Genomic DNA, 17,351 nt, shown 5'->3' on the forward strand with positions numbered 1-17,351 from the left:
AAGTAGAGATAGTGTCTGTCTCCTGAATCCAAACTGGAAGCTGGTTCCACAGAAGAGGGGCCTGAAAACTGAAGGCTCTGCCTCCCATTCTACACAGCAAATTCAAAAGCGTTAAATGTTTTGGTGTTAATAGTCTTCTTGCAAAAGTAGAGTTAATTTTACTCTAAGCAGAGTCACATTCTTTTAATGTAACTCTGAGGTGTAAAATGATAGTAGTTAAAATCGAGTGTTAAAAATGAGTGTTTCTCTGTCAAATCTGGAGGTGTTACAATGGAAACATTAACTCTTGACCTCTTAACTCTGAACTCCTAGAGGGGCTATGACACCAACAGAGTAAATTCACAGACTCCGCCCCCAGCACGGCTCCAATCGAAGCTGAAGTGAAGCCGTTTCAGAACATTTTGCTCTACATATTTGAGTTGTTTGCCATGCTTGGTAAGTCATTTTTTCAAAGATTGTTTCAATTATTATTATGAGCTTTTACTTCTGTGGCTCTTTGGAGTTGAGACAAAGCTGTGTGAAAGGCATTAGCCATGTTGCTCGGTGATAGCATAATATTCTGTTTTAGCTAGCTGAAAGGTATTGTTTGCGGGCAAATACCACAGCCTTGAAAAAAAGGCTTGGATGTGAATTTTCAGTCAAACCTTTGGTCAAATACACCTAAAACAATGTCTAGAATGTGAAATGTTGGTATAATGGTGCTACTTGAAGCCTGAAAACGATCGCCCATAAAAAAAAACAAAAAAACGAGCAAACAGCAGTAGCTGACGTCCTGACTGGGTTCTACGTTAGCATAGATCCCTCCAGAGTTTTGTGCACAAGGTAAAAATTAAAAAGGTTGAGGTTTTACATTTAGTTCAGTATTACCTGTTGCCTGTGTCTTTGTCCTTTGGGAAAATACTTTACACAAGTAATGGCTCAAAGAGGATTCCTTTTTTTTTTTTACTGTGCTGCAATTGTTTACTGGATTATTTGTGCCATTTAATTACGTAATGTCAACTAATTTTTATTCAATCTCCGCACAGGATATGCTTGTGAAGATGGAATATGGGGGAGAGCAGAAGTCCGTTGAAGTTCCACAAAGTGATGAATGAAGGACATGCATATTGTATTGAAGAAATAAGTGATGAGAATGCTGTTATTTGCATTTACCATGTCAGACCTTTTGATAAACAAAATTCTAATGAAAGTGAGAACATGTACACTGTTACATCTTTCAGAAAATGTTTTGAAATTGTGGTGCACAGTTCAGAATAAATGTTTTTCAAAAACCATTGCATCTTTTTAGTAAATGTTTATTTCTAAAAGAAATTTCTAGAAGTTCAGAACAGTAAAATTCCTGCTCTTTAGAATGAATTAGAAGATAACTCTTACGTAGTTAAACTAAAATACTCTTTGAGAGTTAATATATAAACTCTTAACACCAAGTGTTAAATTATCAACTCCAGACAGATTTGGTGTTTAACACTAAATCAGAGTTAACGTACCAACTCTCCAAAAAGAGTTAAATTAACACTCTCTGGTGTGGACCCATATAGACACTTTAATAGTGTTGAAATCAAATCCGACAGTGTTAATTTGGACATGCTGGATTTGCTGTGTACTTTTAAATACTCTAGGAACAACAAGTAGGCCTGCAGAGCGAGAGCGAAGTGCTCTAATAGGGTGATATTGTACTACAAGGTCATTAAGATAAGATGGGGCCTGATTATTTAAGACCTTGTATGTGAGGAGCAGGATTTTGAATTCTGGATTTAACAGGAAGCCAAAACAGGAGAAATCTGCTCTCTCTTTCTAGTCCCTGTCAGGACTCTTGCTGCAGCATTTTGGATCAGCTGAAGGCTTTTCAGGGAGGTTTTAGGACTTCCTGATAATAATGAATTACAGTCGTCCAGCCTGGAAGTAATAAATGCATGAACTAGTTTTTCAGCGTCACTCTGAGACAGGATATTTCTAACTTTAGAGATGTTGCACAAATGGAAGAACGCAGTCTTACATATTTGTTTAATATGTGCGTTGAAGGACATGTCCTGGTCAAAAATGACTCCAAGGTTCCTCACAGCGTTACTGGAGGCCAAGGTAATGCCATCCAGAGTAAGAATCTGCTTAGATACCATATTTCTAAGCTTTTCAGGGCCGAGTACAATAACCTCAGTTTGATCTGAATTAAGAAGCAGAAAGTTAGCGGCCATCCAGGTCTTTATGTCTTTAAGACATTCCTGCAGTTTAACTCATTGGTGTGTGTTATCTGGCTTCATGGACAGATAGAGCTGGGTGTCATCTGCATAGCAGTGTAAATGTATGCTATGTCTTCTAATGATGCTGCCTAAGGGAAGCATGTATAATGTAAACAGAATTGGTCCTAGCACTGAACCCTGTGGAACTCCATAATTAACCTCAGTGTGTGAAGAGGACTCTCCATTTACATGCACAAACTGGAGTCTATTAGATAGATATGATACAAACCACTGCAGTGCAGTACCTGTAATACCTACAGCATGTTCTAATCGCTCTAATAGGATATTATGGTCGACAGTATCGAACGCTGCACTGAGGTCTAGCAGGACAAGCACAGAGATGAGTCCACTGTCAGAGGCCATAAGAAGATCATTTGTAACCTTCACTAAAGCTGTTTCTGTGCTGTGATGAGCTCTGAAACCTGACTGAAACTCTTCAAATAAACTTGAGGTGAAAGTGGTGGTGGTGGAGTTGGTGACTGAGCTACAGGCGGCTGCTGAGCAGGGAACACTGGACACTGAGCTACAGGCGGCTGCTGAGCAAGGAACACTGGACACTGAGCTACAGGCGGCTGCTGAGCAGAAAATACTGGAAACTTAGCTGGGAACTGCCATAAAGGTTGTAGTGATGGTGGTTGTGATGGTGACTGAGCTAATCCTCCTGAGCCTTCTGAACATGAGAAAAACTGCTGGAAGGGCTCACCTGAGCCTCCAGCTGACACAGGAACGGGTGCCGGCACCAGCTGAACACCAACCCCTCCCACCCGAGGAACTGAAACGGGTGGAGGGGAACGCTGGGCCCGAGCTACCCTAGGAGCAGAAACAGGAGAGAGAAGCTCAGGAATGGTCTCAAAATGCCCAATATTGCCAACTGGGTCTGGGCATATAGTCTTAGCAGAGTGGGCAACCTCAGAAACATTCAACTGGGACACAGAACAGTCCCTGGGAAGAGCCACAGTCTTAATAGATTGTAGAGAGGTGCAACTAGAGTCCTTAAATGTCCTTGGGGAACAGACAGCCTCTTCCTTCAGAGAGCCTAAGTTACAGCCTGCAATTTCTGTCCCTACCAACTGCCTGCGCCCTTGCTGAAAAGTACATGGCTGAAAGGCTGGCTTAGAAACATTAACCACCCCCCTTTCAGCTGACTTGAAAACAGAACTTGCAGCCTCTGGAAATTTCACAGCAGTTCGAACATTTCTCCCCCCAGATTTAAGTGGAGTAGTCTTAGTCATTTTAACACTGGGTTCAGATTGTGCAGAATGAAAACAGGTTCTTAAATCCTCAGAGCAGGGGTTCACAGGGTTAACAAACACAGACTCAACTACCTTTAAGTTAGTAGATTTAGATTCACTTGCATGGCAGGTAGTCTTCAGAAACTTAGGGGTGGATTTATTGTTTGTTACGTTCATGAGGTCAGGAGGAATATGAGAAAGACAGTCTTTGTTGCTCACCACTGCTGACTGTCCAGAGGAAGCGGAGCGACGGCTGCGTGAGAGGCGCTCACTCTGGGAAGAGGGAGGTAAGCCAGACTGCGAATCCTCCTGCAGACCGGGCCGAAAGTCTTTCGGTGGGCCGGGCTGGGGCGAAGAGGCGGGAAGTTTGTGTAGCTCTGAACGTGGAAGTCTCAAAAACAAAGCAAAGGATTGCAGTGGAGTAAGCCCAGTGTCCTCCACCACATAATCCTTCTTTCGTCGCTGCTTGCCCCTCCTGCAGGGCCTGAATTCTGAGAGCAGCGGTGGAGTGACACCAAAAAACTGAAGAGCTACTGCCGTCGAGGGAGAGCGCTTGGCCCCTCGCATCCCTGATGGAACAGCTGATGGAACGGCGGTAGCCATCGCAGTTTGGAAGCTGCGGGGCCCACCCAGAGCCAAACGAGACCCATCGAATGGTGACTCGTGCTCCCAGGCACACCTAGCCCCCTGCCTCTCCCTCTCCTTGAGGAAGGTGGAAACTGTGGGTCGCCGATACCATACGGAGTCTGCTGGATCCGTTACTGGTCGCGTCGTTCTGTCAGGGCTCTGTGTGCGGGCAGGCAGAGATGAGGATCCAAATGCAGGACTCGGAAAACGGAATGCAACTCAAAAACCTCAGCTTTATTGCTGGCAAGAAAACAAAACATGAAGTGAGGCCTGAACACTGAGACCAAAAAACACACAGGCATAATCTGATGGTACGACGCAACACCGAGCATGGGAAAACACAGGGCTTATATACACAGGGTAGTAACGGGGGAATCGGCAACAGGAGGGAGACACAGCTGGGAGAGATCAGGGCTAACGAGACAGGGGGAACAAAGCTGCACATACTAACATAAGACAAAGACTTTCACAATAAAACAGGAAACATGAATCACAACTCAGAGACACGGACTCAACACAGAGAGACAGAAAATGACACATGGAACTGAACTATACATGAAACCCCAATTCCTAAAACATGGATAACAGAAACATGAAACTCTAATAATAATAATCACAACCACAACAAGAGAACAAGAAAACAATCCATGATGCAAAATTAAACCAAAACATAATAAACTCAAAATACTGGGTCCAACGGACCCAGAACCGTGACAGTTTTTATCGTTTACTCGGTTTTCCTGGGTCTTTTCATGTGTGTTATGAATAAATCTTTTTTTCGGTACCGGTACTAGTTTTATTTTGTTGTATTTATCCGCGACACCTTAAAGGCCGGTCCATGAAAATATCGTCGGGCATAAACCGGTCCGTGGCGCAAAAAAGGTTGGGGACCGCTGCTCTAGGAGGCTGGGAAGGCTAAGCTAAAAAGGTGGGTTTTCAATGGAGAATTAAAGGTCTGGATCGAGTCAGACGTGCGAATAGTATGAGGGAGGTTATTCCAGAGGTTAGGTGAGACTGAAGCGAAGGCACGGTCACCTCTTCACATTGGGAAAAATACTCACCCTTCATCCTTTATCCCTTCATCGTGGCCCTCCACCTGCCTGTCTCCCTGCCAGAGCTGTTGGACCAAGTACCTTCTCGACTTTATCTAGATCACTACTCACCCGGATCCCTTCGATTCCATCCTCCCACATCGCCTCCACCCCATTCACCTTCATGAGAACTTACAAATATAATATCCAGGGAACGGAAATGGCATCCATTTGGTGGAATGACTCACAAGAAACCTAAACAATACCAACTAAAGACCAAGAAACATCACAACAATAAACAAAGTACAAAAGTACCAAACACTGGGTCAATGATCCAGGACCCCTGACAATATGGGGTTCTTCCCTTTGTCCTCTGCAAGATGAGTGGTTTAGAAGATGTTCACAGTTGAGACACCAGAAGGTCAAAGTGCTGCTAAAACCGTGAACCTGCAAACTGGTTTTGGATTTTTCTTTGCTTCTTTTTTGCTGTGTTACAGTTTAGAATCAAAAAATTTGGGTTTCCACTCAGCACAGAAATAAGCACGTCTTCAGGCATGGGTGTGCTCGTTCTCTCGCTGACCTTTTTCCTCACAGAGATCAGAACAAGGTCAGCATTAGCCCAGGGTAAACTAATTAGTTCAGTATAATTGATTCTGCTAAAGCTAAATTCCATCCATCCATCCATCCATCCATCTTCTTCCGCTTTATCCGGGCCCGGGTCGCGGGGGCAGCAGCCTTAGCAGAGAAGCCCAGACCTCCCTCTTCCCAGCCACCTCCTCAAGCTTATCCGGGGAACACCAAGGTGTTCCCAGACCAGCCAAGAGATATAATCTCTCCAGCGTGTCCTGGGTCTGCCCCGGAACCTCCTCCCAGTGGGACATGCCAGGAACACCTCACCCAGGAGGCGCCCAGGAGGCATCCTTGTCAGACGGCTGAACCACCTCAGCTGGCTCCTTTCGATGTGGAGCAGCAGTGGCTCTACTCTGAGCCCCTCCCGGAATGCTGAATTTCTCACCCTGTCTCTAAGGGAGAGGACAGCCACCCTTCGGAGGAAGCTCATTTCTGCCGCTTGTATCCGCGATGTCGTTCTTTCGGTCACTACCCACAGCTCGTGATCATAGGTGAGGGTAGGGATGTAGATCAACCGGTAAATTGTTTAACTGCCTCAGTGACCTCGCCCCCGGAAATTGGCGGGTCATTCCCCTCATCCCCAGACTCTGCTTCCTCCTCGGAATACATGTCAGTAGGATTAAGGAGGTCCTCGAAGTATTCCTTCCACCGCCCGACAATTTTCTCAGTCCAAGTCAGCAGCGCTCCGCCAGCACTATACACAGTGCAGGTAGAGCACCGCTTTCCCCTCCTGAGACGCCTGACGGTTTGCCAGAATCTCTTTGAGGCAGTCCGAAAGTCTTTTTCCATGGCCTCTCCGAACTCCTCCCACACCCGAGTTTTTGCTTCAGCCACTGCCCGAGCCACATTCCGCTTGGCCTGTCGATACCTGTCGGCTGCCTCCGGAGTGCCACAGGCTAACCAAGCCCGATAGGACTCCTTCTTCAGCCTGGTGGCTCCCTTCACCTCTGGTGTCCACCATTTGGTTTGGGGATTATCACCACGACAGGCGCAAACCACCTTGCGGCCGCAACTCAATGCAGCAGCTTCGGCAATGGAGATGCTGAACATGGTCCATTCAGACTCAATGTCCCCAGTCTCCCTCGAAATGCTGTTGAAGCTCTGCCGGAGGTGTATGTTGAAGATCTCGCAGACTGGGGCCTCTGCTAGACGTTCCCAGCACACCCTCACTATGCGTTTAGGTGCACCAGGTCTGTCCAGCGTCCTCCCCCGCCACCTGATCCAACTCACCACCAGGTGGTGATCAGTTGACAGCTCAGTCCCTCTCTTTACCTGAGTGTCCAGAACATATGGTCGCAAGTCTGGTGATACGATTACAAAATCGATCATCGACCTACGGCCTAGAGCGTCCTGGTGCCACGTGCACTTATGGAAACTCTTATGTTCGAACAAGGTGTTCGTTATGGCCAAACTGTGATTAGCACAGAAGTCCAATAACAAAACACCGCTCGGGTTCAGATCAGGGAGGCCGTTCCTCCTAATCACGCCCCTCCAGGTCTCGCTGTCGTTGCCCACGTGAGCATTGAAGTCTCCCAGCAGGACAACAGAGTCTCCAGGTGGAGCACCCTCCAGCACCCCACCCAGGGACTCTAAGAAGGCTGGGTACTCTGAACTGCCACTCGGGGCATAAGCGCAGATGACAGTCAGGACCCGTTCCCCGACCCTAAGGCGCAGGGAACAAACCCTCTCATCCACTGGGAAGAACCCCAACGTACATGCAGCAAACTGAGGGGATATTAGAATTCCCACCCCAGCCCGCCACCTCTCACCAGGGGCAACTCCAGACTGAGACAGAGTCCAGCCCCTCTCCAGGAGACTGGTTCCAGAGCCCAAGCCATGCGTAGAGGTGAGCCCGACTATATCTAGCCGGTACCTCTCAACTTCACGCACAAACTCAGGCTCCTTCTCCACCAGAGAGGTGACATTCCATGTCCCAATTGCCAGTCTTGGTAGCTGTGGATCAGTCCGCCAGGGCCTCCACTCCTGGCCACCGCCCGGCACACAATGCACCCGACCCCTACGGCACCTCCTGCAGGTGGTGGGCCTGCGGGAGGATGGGCCCATGCCCCCTTTTTGGGCCGTGCCCGGCCCAAAAAGGGCCTGTTACCTGTGGTAATGCAATTTATAATTTATATATTCTGTATTCAGTTATGAAGGCTCTAATTGTTGCTTGCGAGCTGCCGTTTAGATGCTTGTATGTGCCCGGGGCTCTTGATGGGTCTGTATGCAATGATGAGCGTAGCTGCGGGAAGTTTATTGGTTTTTTTTGTTGATGAGTGAGTATAGGGGTGGGATTTAATAAGTTTAGTAAGTTTTCTTCGTCCCACTCCTTTTTCAGGCAATTTTTGTTTTTTGTTTTGTGCATTTTAATATAGGTATTTGTTGTGCCTGAAAATGAACAAATAAATGAATGAAAAATGAATGAATATGCTCTGTCAAGGACATGTAGCCTAATTGGCCAGCGAACCTGAACTGTCTGAGGAGGTCAACTGTTTCTTTTTGATTAGCTTCTAGGTTTGCCTCCACAGCTCCAGCAAAGGTTCTAGTAAGCAGTAGCGGTTTTTGATACGGGTGACACGGGCGGTTGCCCGGGGCGGCATCGTGGTGGGGGGCGGCATCACGGGCATCGGCAAAAAAACTAAAATAAAATTGCTCGTACTCATGCCAGCGCATACTGGGGATGGCATAGGCACCGATCGGTTTTCTATCACCCATCTGCTGGCAGTAAGGGAGCCCTCCATCTGCGAGGTGCGCCTGCTGCTTGCGGTACAGGGAGGGGAGGGCAGGGCGGCGGGGGATTTTCTGGCTGGCTGGAGCAGCATCTAATAACCAACTCGCAAAATAAAACAAAATAAAAACAAACCAACAAACACGAAAACACCTAACATTATGATACAGAGGGAGTGTTCACCCAGGGCGCCAAACGGGCTAGGACCGCCACTGCTAGTAAGTAAAGGACCATAATGGCATTTACCTTGCCAAACAGATCAGGCTGTGCAGTCCTCTTGCCCCTCCGGTCTATGGTTCTCCAGGGGATGTGGATCGTCAAAGAGGCCTTAATCATACAGCCCCTCCCTAAGAAGTTGCCATCATCCAGCTGCTTCAAAGCCCTTTTGCAGCTCCGGTGACTCTTCTAAGCAGACTTTTAAGCTTCCAGACTTCTGCTTGTAAGTTTTCTGCTTTAAGGTTAAGGCCAGTAGGGGAGGGATGATTGTCAGGCTGGCTACCTCAGCTTCAGAGTCACCATCATCGTCCTCATTCTTCTCATTATGAGCTTCTCTCTCCCGAAGATTATTATGGCGGAGTGGAAAGAGCTTTCACACAAAGTGTTTTTGAACCCTCAGATGCTTTCAGGTCTCACAATAATGTCCCTCTTTATGAATGCTATCAAAGTCACTAGGGCTCGACTACATTTGTGGCCACAAGGATCATATGGCTACAAACGGAAGTACTCTTCTGTAGGCAACCGTTTTAGGCACAGACTGACGCTCTCCCAAGCATCTAAATATTGTCATCTTCGCAAAGTGTTGCACAGAGGTGGGAAGTTACAAAGTACAAATACTTTGTTACTGTACTTAGTAGAATTTTCAGGTATCAATCCTAAATCATTTCTGTTTGTGTAATAATGACCAGGGGATGTCGCATAAAAAGGGTTTTTTTATTTTTCTTGCAGTAACACCAGAACAACTGCAGGTGTCCATAAGTTTCGGTTGCAGTACTTCAGCATCTAGCTAGCCCTACAGAAAACAAGCAACCATGCAGGCAATAATGCCTTTTCAGTGGCAGGTAATTTCAAATGCAGCAAACACACAAACTGTTTGTGTGCAGTTTGTCACACAGTGTGTTGCAGCTAAAGGCGCAGCTGCTGTATTTCACAGGGAGAGAAAAGACAGAGAGCTAACTTTTGACACAGATGGAGAAAGATAAAAAAGCCAATAGTAGAAGATGATTACCATTATGCAAATGTACTGTTTAAAAGGTTGGAAGCCTTCCATTTAGCTGAGACTGAAGAAGTCACCTGGAACAGTGACGAAATGTTTCTCCCACTGAAAACGTCCAGAAGAACAGAATCAACTTTTGGGAAGGCTGAGGGAGCTTTGCACATGGAGCCCTGTCAGCTCTGTCGGCATGGAGGGATGCAGGAAAGCGTAAAAACATCACAGTTCTAGAAGCATACAAAAAAGGACTAGATTGATTATGATGTATGTACAGTAATGCAGATGTAGCATAAGGACCTGACAAACTCGGCATTGCAGAGTAGTGAATGTTTATTTGCACCATTTCTTTGTCAGTCTTTGTTAGTGTAGCTAGTCAGCTGCCTTCTCTTGCTTAGATGATGGAGATCCCCTGTGGTGGTCAGCCTCCCCCAACACCACCCCTGAACCCACTGCTCCACCCATCCCCTGTAACTGATCCACAAATCACACCCTGCCACATACCCCCATCATCTCCCTCAGGCCAAAGAGCCATGCAACCTAACCTATTACCCACCCCCGCAAGCAGGACAGGAAATCAGCCATGACCATCTGTAGCCCTGGCCTATGGACCACCTTGAACTTAAAAGGCCAGATATCACCGGGGTTCCCCACAGGGAGTTTCTTCACCTGCACGAATGCCACCTGGCTCTGCTCTGTCCACCGGACCAGATCTGGGGCACCATTTCAGCTGAGGGCAGTCAAGGGGCTGGTAAGTGCTGTGAAGTTTTTGGCTTTAGGAGATGGATAGGATGTAATGGCTGTTGTTTTCTTCATATGAGGGTGCACCTGCCCACATCCAAAGAGGGACCCCTGGCACTGTACCTCCCTCCATCCAACCACACACTTCTCGGGTTTGCTAAAATGTGGTTCGACCTCTAAACAAGCTGAACGGAAGTGTGACAAATTGGTACAAACTGTAGGCCGTTCTTTTCCTCAGACATCGGAGACAAGGGAATCTGCCAGTAGCTCTGATTTTCCATGTGCCCTCTAACTGGTTCTGTGTACTACTGTGCAAAATATGTCCCATGGCCAAATGACAGAGATATATAGTTGTTTTTTTCCAGATCAAAGAGACATTTTATTGACTGAATATTTCCTGAAGATAAATCAGCCTGGTCTCTCTTCTAGCAGTTGCAGTTCCTGCTATTTAAAACACACTGGCAGCAAATTAGAACTGAAAATAAAAATCTTTATAAATTTTCTACATCAACAAGTTTATTGTTTCTATGGAGCATATACCACTATTCCACTTAAACTCTGAAACTTTCCTTTCCTTTCTGGGGCGATCGTGGCTCAAGAATTGGCAGTTCGTCTTGTAATCAGAAGGTTGCCGGTTCGAGCCCCGGCTCTGACAGTCTCGGTCGTTGTGTCCTTGGGCAAGACACTTCACCCGTTGCCTACAGAGACTGACGCCAATGCCCAGCAGCCTCGCCTCTGTCAGTGCGCCCCAGGGTGGCTGTGGCTACAATGTAGCTGCCATCACCAGTGGGTGGATGACTGGATGCGTAAAGTGCTTTGGGGTCCTTAGGGACTAGAAAAGCGCTATACAAATACAGGCCGTTTAATATTTCCTGAGACCAGCACACAATCCCAACTTTGTCGCAATGCTCCTATTTGTTTGACCACATGATTCCAGATCTCAGTATTTACATGAACTATTGTTACTAAACTTGGACTGTTTGTCTTATTGTCCATTCATCTTTACCTAAGCTTAAGTCCAGTACTTCTGTTATATCTGCAAAGATTAGGAGTTAAGCCTCAACCTATGAGGGCACAGGATGAGGCTCGCATGGGATTCATGAAGATCAAAACTAAACACACTCAATGAGTCTTAATGACATCATTCTGTCAATCATCACATGTTTTGGAGAAATCGTCGTGCAAACAAGGAAAGAAAAGTAAAAAGACTGTTAAAGACAGCAGTGTGCTGCTCAGTGTGCTTCAGAAAAATCTCTGTTAACATTTGTGTTGCTCACAACAAACCGATGTATAAGGCAAAGCATGCAGAGGAAGGTTTACTGTAATAACCACACAGCTGTTGTTGGACTCACCTTTGTTTTTTGCTCAAAGATGTGAAACTTTGCACGTGTTTGGTTGACTTTTAAGCTTTCTAGGAGTTTCTCAAGCAAAGCTAGAAGCTGGCATAGAATAAGACTTCTTTTTTTTTTATTTTTTTTATTTGTGTCCCGTTTGGATCTTTAGCATCAGAATTGTTGTCTTGAGGCCAAGAAAGATGCCAAGCGGATTTATTTTACCAAGTGGATCATCATGGCCTTGCCATATTGGTCCATTTGATTGACCTTTATTATAATTATGAATTTATTTTATTTTCAGTTGCTACAAACAGGACAGACGTGACTGGGGGATAGGACAGGGAGAAAGAATGAAAGAAAGAGAGGGAGAGAAAGAAAACCAAAGGGGAGAAGAGACGGTGAGAAGGGGGGAAGAAAGAAAACAAACAAACAAAACACCTGGATCACCTGTATGGAGAAAAAAAAACAGAAGAGAAAGCAAACAAAAAAAAGAGCAACATAATAAAAAACAGCACCATCACAAGACTTCATTTTTTATAAATTTAAACATATATATTTAAATGAAAAGACTATATGTGTTTTCCTTCTGTTTATCATATTTATGGGCAAATTCAGATCAATCGCATGCATGTTTAAATGATCCTCTGCTGAGCAGCCTCTGAACTATAAAGAAACTTGATTTTATCCTGCTGTGGATTTTGTATCTTGTAACGCTGGCGTGATGTTTTACTGTGAGTCTGGAGTTTTGGTCATAGTGAACCTGCATAACTCCTGCTGTTTGTGAGATACTCGCACCAGAAGCATCAGTGGGAATAAAAAGGAAATGGAAAAACATGTGTAATGTGAATTGAATTGGGTCGCGTCTAATTAATTTTATAGCTTTTCACAGTATGCATGTATTCCTTATGGTGGCACAGTGTGTGTCGGGGGTCTAGTGAGGATGAAGTCGCTGGAGCTAGTGATGAGCGATACCACTGATTTCCTTTCCAATCCGATACCAAGTAAAAATAAGGGTGGTATCGACGATACTGATCCAATACCGATACTTTGTACAAAAACGTATTTTATTTATTTATTTATTGTATCTTTAATTGTATCTCAAATCATTGTGATTACAGGACATCAGATTACTTGTTCTTATCATTTAATAATGCAGAATTCATCATATAGAAATGAAAAAACTGAAGTTGTGCCTATCTGAACACGTTGCCTGCCTGCAGCACTAAAGGACTCCGTGAGAGACGTCTGTCTCGCCCTGGCAGCACCTGTCCCTCTCCTCCTCTTCAGTTCGCCTCAGCATACGCTCGTCTTATTCTGTGATATGATTTACTGTGAGGTGTTTGACGAGGTCAGCGGTGTTGCCACAACACCTCACTTTCTTGCCACATGTATCACAAACCGCGTCTCGGCTGTTTGTGGAGGTAAAACACGTCCACACATGACTCCGTTTACACTCAGCCAGTGTTGTGAGTGCGCATGACAAGGGGCTGCAACACATTTATGCAGCCGTGTTTCACACATGACTATGAAAGGTGGAAGAGGACGTAGTTCCTTCCAATGCAGACAATCCGAATGTTATAGTTTCTTTCCGCTGTGTTCCTGTTAATGATAAACTACAAATTTACTAAAATATCGATATTTTAATGTGAGAATCGATTCTAGAACATAAATGACTGGTATCAGAGGAATCGATATTTCAGTATTGATCTGCACACCACTAGCTGGAGCACCAAATAACATTTGATGTTGAAAGCAGTGTGTGGCTCTCTCTCTCTCTGCTAATAGGAGTGAATGGAGATCGCCCAGCAGTCTCTGTCTGTCTCACGTTCTCGCAGTAATCATTAGAATAAGATATTTATCTGGTATTGATATATCTATATAATGTTTATTGACTCTTCACAGTCCACATCAAAAATAATAATGAGATATTGAGGATACTGTTTTCCTTCCAAAGCTGTCATTCAGTGCTGACGAGGCCAAATGACTCCGGATAATAAACAGTGAATCCTTGCGCCTGGCTCTACAAGAAGCAGGAACCTAACCCTTGTCTGGTCGTGGTCACGTGGCCTGGGTGTTTTGACCCACGCCTTGAGCAGTGTTTGCCAGATCTGCGCTTCTGACGCTCGTGACAGTGTTAAACGTCTGTTTCGAGGCTGCCGGCCTCATGCCCGGATCAAGGCAGCCAATCCAAGCCTTCAGTTTCTGTACCACGTGATTTTGAAACGCGGAAAAACACCTAAGACCTTTGGTTCCAGTCTCGGAGCGGAGGTCCGGAGATGATGAGGCGGGCCGTGGTGCACGTGTCCGTGGGCTTCCTGCTGTGTGTCGGCCTGGTGAACACCGGCCTGTTCGCGGACGTTGACGTGGACCTGAGTTCCGAACACTACGCGGAGAGGCGGGTCGACGGTCTGCCCGCGTTCTTGGCGATGCCCTGTAACTGCGTGGTCAATGTGGGTTACGTGTGCGTGGGGCTGTACTGGCTGCTGTGGCGCGGGGACGGCGCTGAGTCGGAGCGCGCCCGCTACCTGAGGCACGTGTTCGCCCTCATGGCCGTCTTTTACGGCCCCGTACAGTGGACGCGCCTGGCCATGCTGCGGCGCGCTCCAGCCGTTCTCGACCAGTGGCTGACTTTACCGATCTTCGCGTGGGTGCCGGTGTGGATCGACTTTATCGAGAGGCGGACCGAATGGCGCGCGTCGCACGCGGCGACGCTCGAGCTCGGCTCCGTTCTCAGCTACGGACTGGCGATCGCACACCGACGCGGCTTCGACACGGCGCTCGCAGGTCACGTGCTCTTTGCGGTGTACAAAGGGGTTGACGTGCAGCGGACGCACGGAGATGTGCGCACGCGCAGACACCTCGTGCTGGCTTTGCTGTCGTGTGCAGGCTTCGTGCTCCTGAAGCTGCTGGATCACCACCTGGCTCAGTACCGCCTGTTCCAGCGCTTCACCGGACACTTCTGGTCCAAAGTGTGCGACGTGCTGCAGTTCCACTACAGCTTCTGCTTCCTGACCAGGCTGACGAGCAGAGCGCGGGCCAAGACTGAGCCGCAGCAGCAGTGACAGCCACGCAGCATCCTCCAGCTGGGAGTTCATTCTGTCTCATTCCACACAAGACCACATCTTCACCTCAGCATAACTCTAGATTCTGTTCAGCTTCAATACTTTAGTTCCACATAAATATTGATTCTCCCTGAGCTACAGGAGCAGCTGCAGCATTCGATGTGCCCCAGCCACGTGGCTCCAGCTCCAATCAGCTGTATCTAATAATAGAAAAATGAGCAGAACGATGCCAGTGGGAGGGCAGAACAAAGAAAACCGCTGCTCTCAGGAAAAGCACCACCAGGATAGCCCCCCGGACTTTTGTGGACTCTTGAGACCAAAGATGACCACTGCAGTGTAGCTGAAGTAAACATGTGACATTAAGCTTCACCACCCCTTAGGGCTGCTCTGCTGGAGGAGGGGTGAAGGATTGCTGCTTACTTACAATGTTCAGTGGTGCACATGTGCAATCTGAGTTAAAATAAAGAAAAGTACACATGTCTGTGTGTTGTTTAGTCTGACTGTGACTTACAGACCATTAGTACCTACTCAGATCGACTCGGCATGGTTCGGCTCAGTTTTCAGGGTTTCCCATTATGTCACAGTATGTGGCACCCCTCCTCACAGGGGCGGATCTACAGGGGCAGCATGTGCCACCCTAGTTTTGCATATGTCAGTGTTGTTCATTAAAATAAGATAGCACCCCCCACCACCACTTAAAATGGTTCAGCCCAGAGCCTTTTCACATCTTACACTGGGGATTGATTGCGTGAGTGTTATTCACCCTCCGGGGGCAGCTATTGGTGTAAATGTACCATGATTTGGCAGCACCTGTGATTTGGTTATTTAGGAAGAGGGGAAAGTTTTGGGACAGTGGCGAGAGAGCGATATCGACAGCGACTTTTGAGTTGTGAGAGATTTGTGACGTTTAGCATGTAGTTAGTGTGTAGTGTAGTCATGAGCTTTGTGTGTCAAAATGTTACACCCCTGAAAACAGGGGAAAAGAATCACGAGAGTGATTATGACTTGCGTCTCTCATGCAGTCGTTTATTGCAGTGAGGAGAACGCGCGAAAGCCCCCTAGTGGAGAATAGAGACACTACTAATCGATCCCAGAAAAGGCTTACTAGCCGATCACTGATGTATAGATTGTATTTCTCTTAAGTAACATGAAAGCCATTAATATAACATGAAAAATAATAAACTCTTAATCATTTTCTTACCATGTTTACATTATTTTCGTCCTTATATCAACAGATATGAATTAGTATTAACTGAACAGTTTTATATGCAGTAGTCCTTATTAGAGATGGACCGATCCGATATTACGTATCGGTATCGGTCCGATACTGACCTAAATTACTGGATCAGATATCGGAGAAAAATAAAAAATGTAATCCGATCCATTAAATATCATGAAAGTACCTCACAAAACTTGCAACACGCCGTAACTCGCCTCAGAACGACGTTAGCACGTCGGAGCAGTATGCATCACGTGATAGAGCAGCTGTGGCATGCGGGACCTGTCGGTGGTCTGGATAGCATGTGGAGCTTCGCTAGCAACCCGGCATTTCATCTCCGACAAAGTTATCCCGAGAGAAGTAAAGCAAGTGTGTAAGTCCATCTCTGAATGTTTGTAAAGCATTCCTGCGTTAAGCTTAACAAGCGATATATGGAGCGACTGCCTCTTCTTGCTGCTACTTCAATCATGAAACTGCTTAATGATCAGCTGATCGGCTTTTCTGTTGTGAGTCTCTCTAGTTTGCTTTTGGCCCACTTTGCACCAGAAAGAGGAAACCAGCGGCTGAACAACAGCAGCACGTTTAAGCTTGATAAGCTGTTGTTAGAATTTATTTAATATTACTTTCTACACCAGGATCTTTTTCTACGTAGCTGACGGCTGGTAACTGTGCAGGGGCGGATCTAGCAAAGTTTAGCCAGGGGGGCCGATAGGGCATTAACAGGGAAAAGGGGGCACAAAGACATACTTTTCTTTCTTATTCTCATTTAAAATGTCTAGCTTTTAATAAATAATTATCTGACACCCAAAGTTTTAATTTGATGTAAAATGAATAGAAGTCAATTACTGTATATAGTAACTGTTAAGTCTAATATATATACCCTAGTAAGCTATAGTACTTTTTCCTTTGGGAAGGTACCATCTGTGCAGTCTGCAATTTTGTTGAAGAAAGATGTTGAATCTATTTAATATTTCTTGAAAAATAATTGATTTCTGTGCATTTTTTTTCACACTGCATCAAATTAAGGTTGATTACGTCGATTAAGCATCATGAGGTGGAGCGTGAGGGGTGGTTCCCTATTTTTTATTTATTTATTTTTGTTGTTGCTGGGAGTTGGAACCCTATTAGTTAGGTTGCTTAATATTTACGCTAAGTACTCTTTAAAATACCAGAATAGGGAGGATGGTGTAGGTCTAAGTTTATTAGATTGATCAGTATTGCTGAACTATGAAATATTTTTTTTTGTATACAGGTATAACAGAATAGCTTTAGTGTAGTTGTTGTTTTAAACTTGAGTATGAAC

At 45.9% G+C, this 17,351-nt stretch overlaps 1 protein-coding gene across 1 annotated transcript; it reads left to right on the forward strand.

Moving 5' to 3' along the window:
* The first annotated feature begins 13,975 nt into the window (after positions 1-13,975).
* tmem187 (transmembrane protein 187) lies at positions 13,976-15,299 on the forward strand. Its single transcript, XM_085351933.1, has one exon. It carries the CDS (start codon positions 14,044-14,046, stop codon positions 14,827-14,829), a length of 786 nt encoding a protein of 261 aa, XP_085208059.1. The 5' UTR covers positions 13,976-14,043; the 3' UTR covers positions 14,830-15,299.
* Positions 15,300-17,351: the final 2,052 nt, after the last annotated feature.

The sequence above is a fragment of the Diplotaxodon limnothrissa genome, linkage group LG4 (assembly GCF_057381915.1).
Source record: "Diplotaxodon limnothrissa isolate DT_005_m linkage group LG4, D_limnothrissa_male_GT1.1, whole genome shotgun sequence".
Taxonomy (NCBI): Eukaryota; Metazoa; Chordata; class Actinopteri; order Cichliformes; family Cichlidae; genus Diplotaxodon; species Diplotaxodon limnothrissa.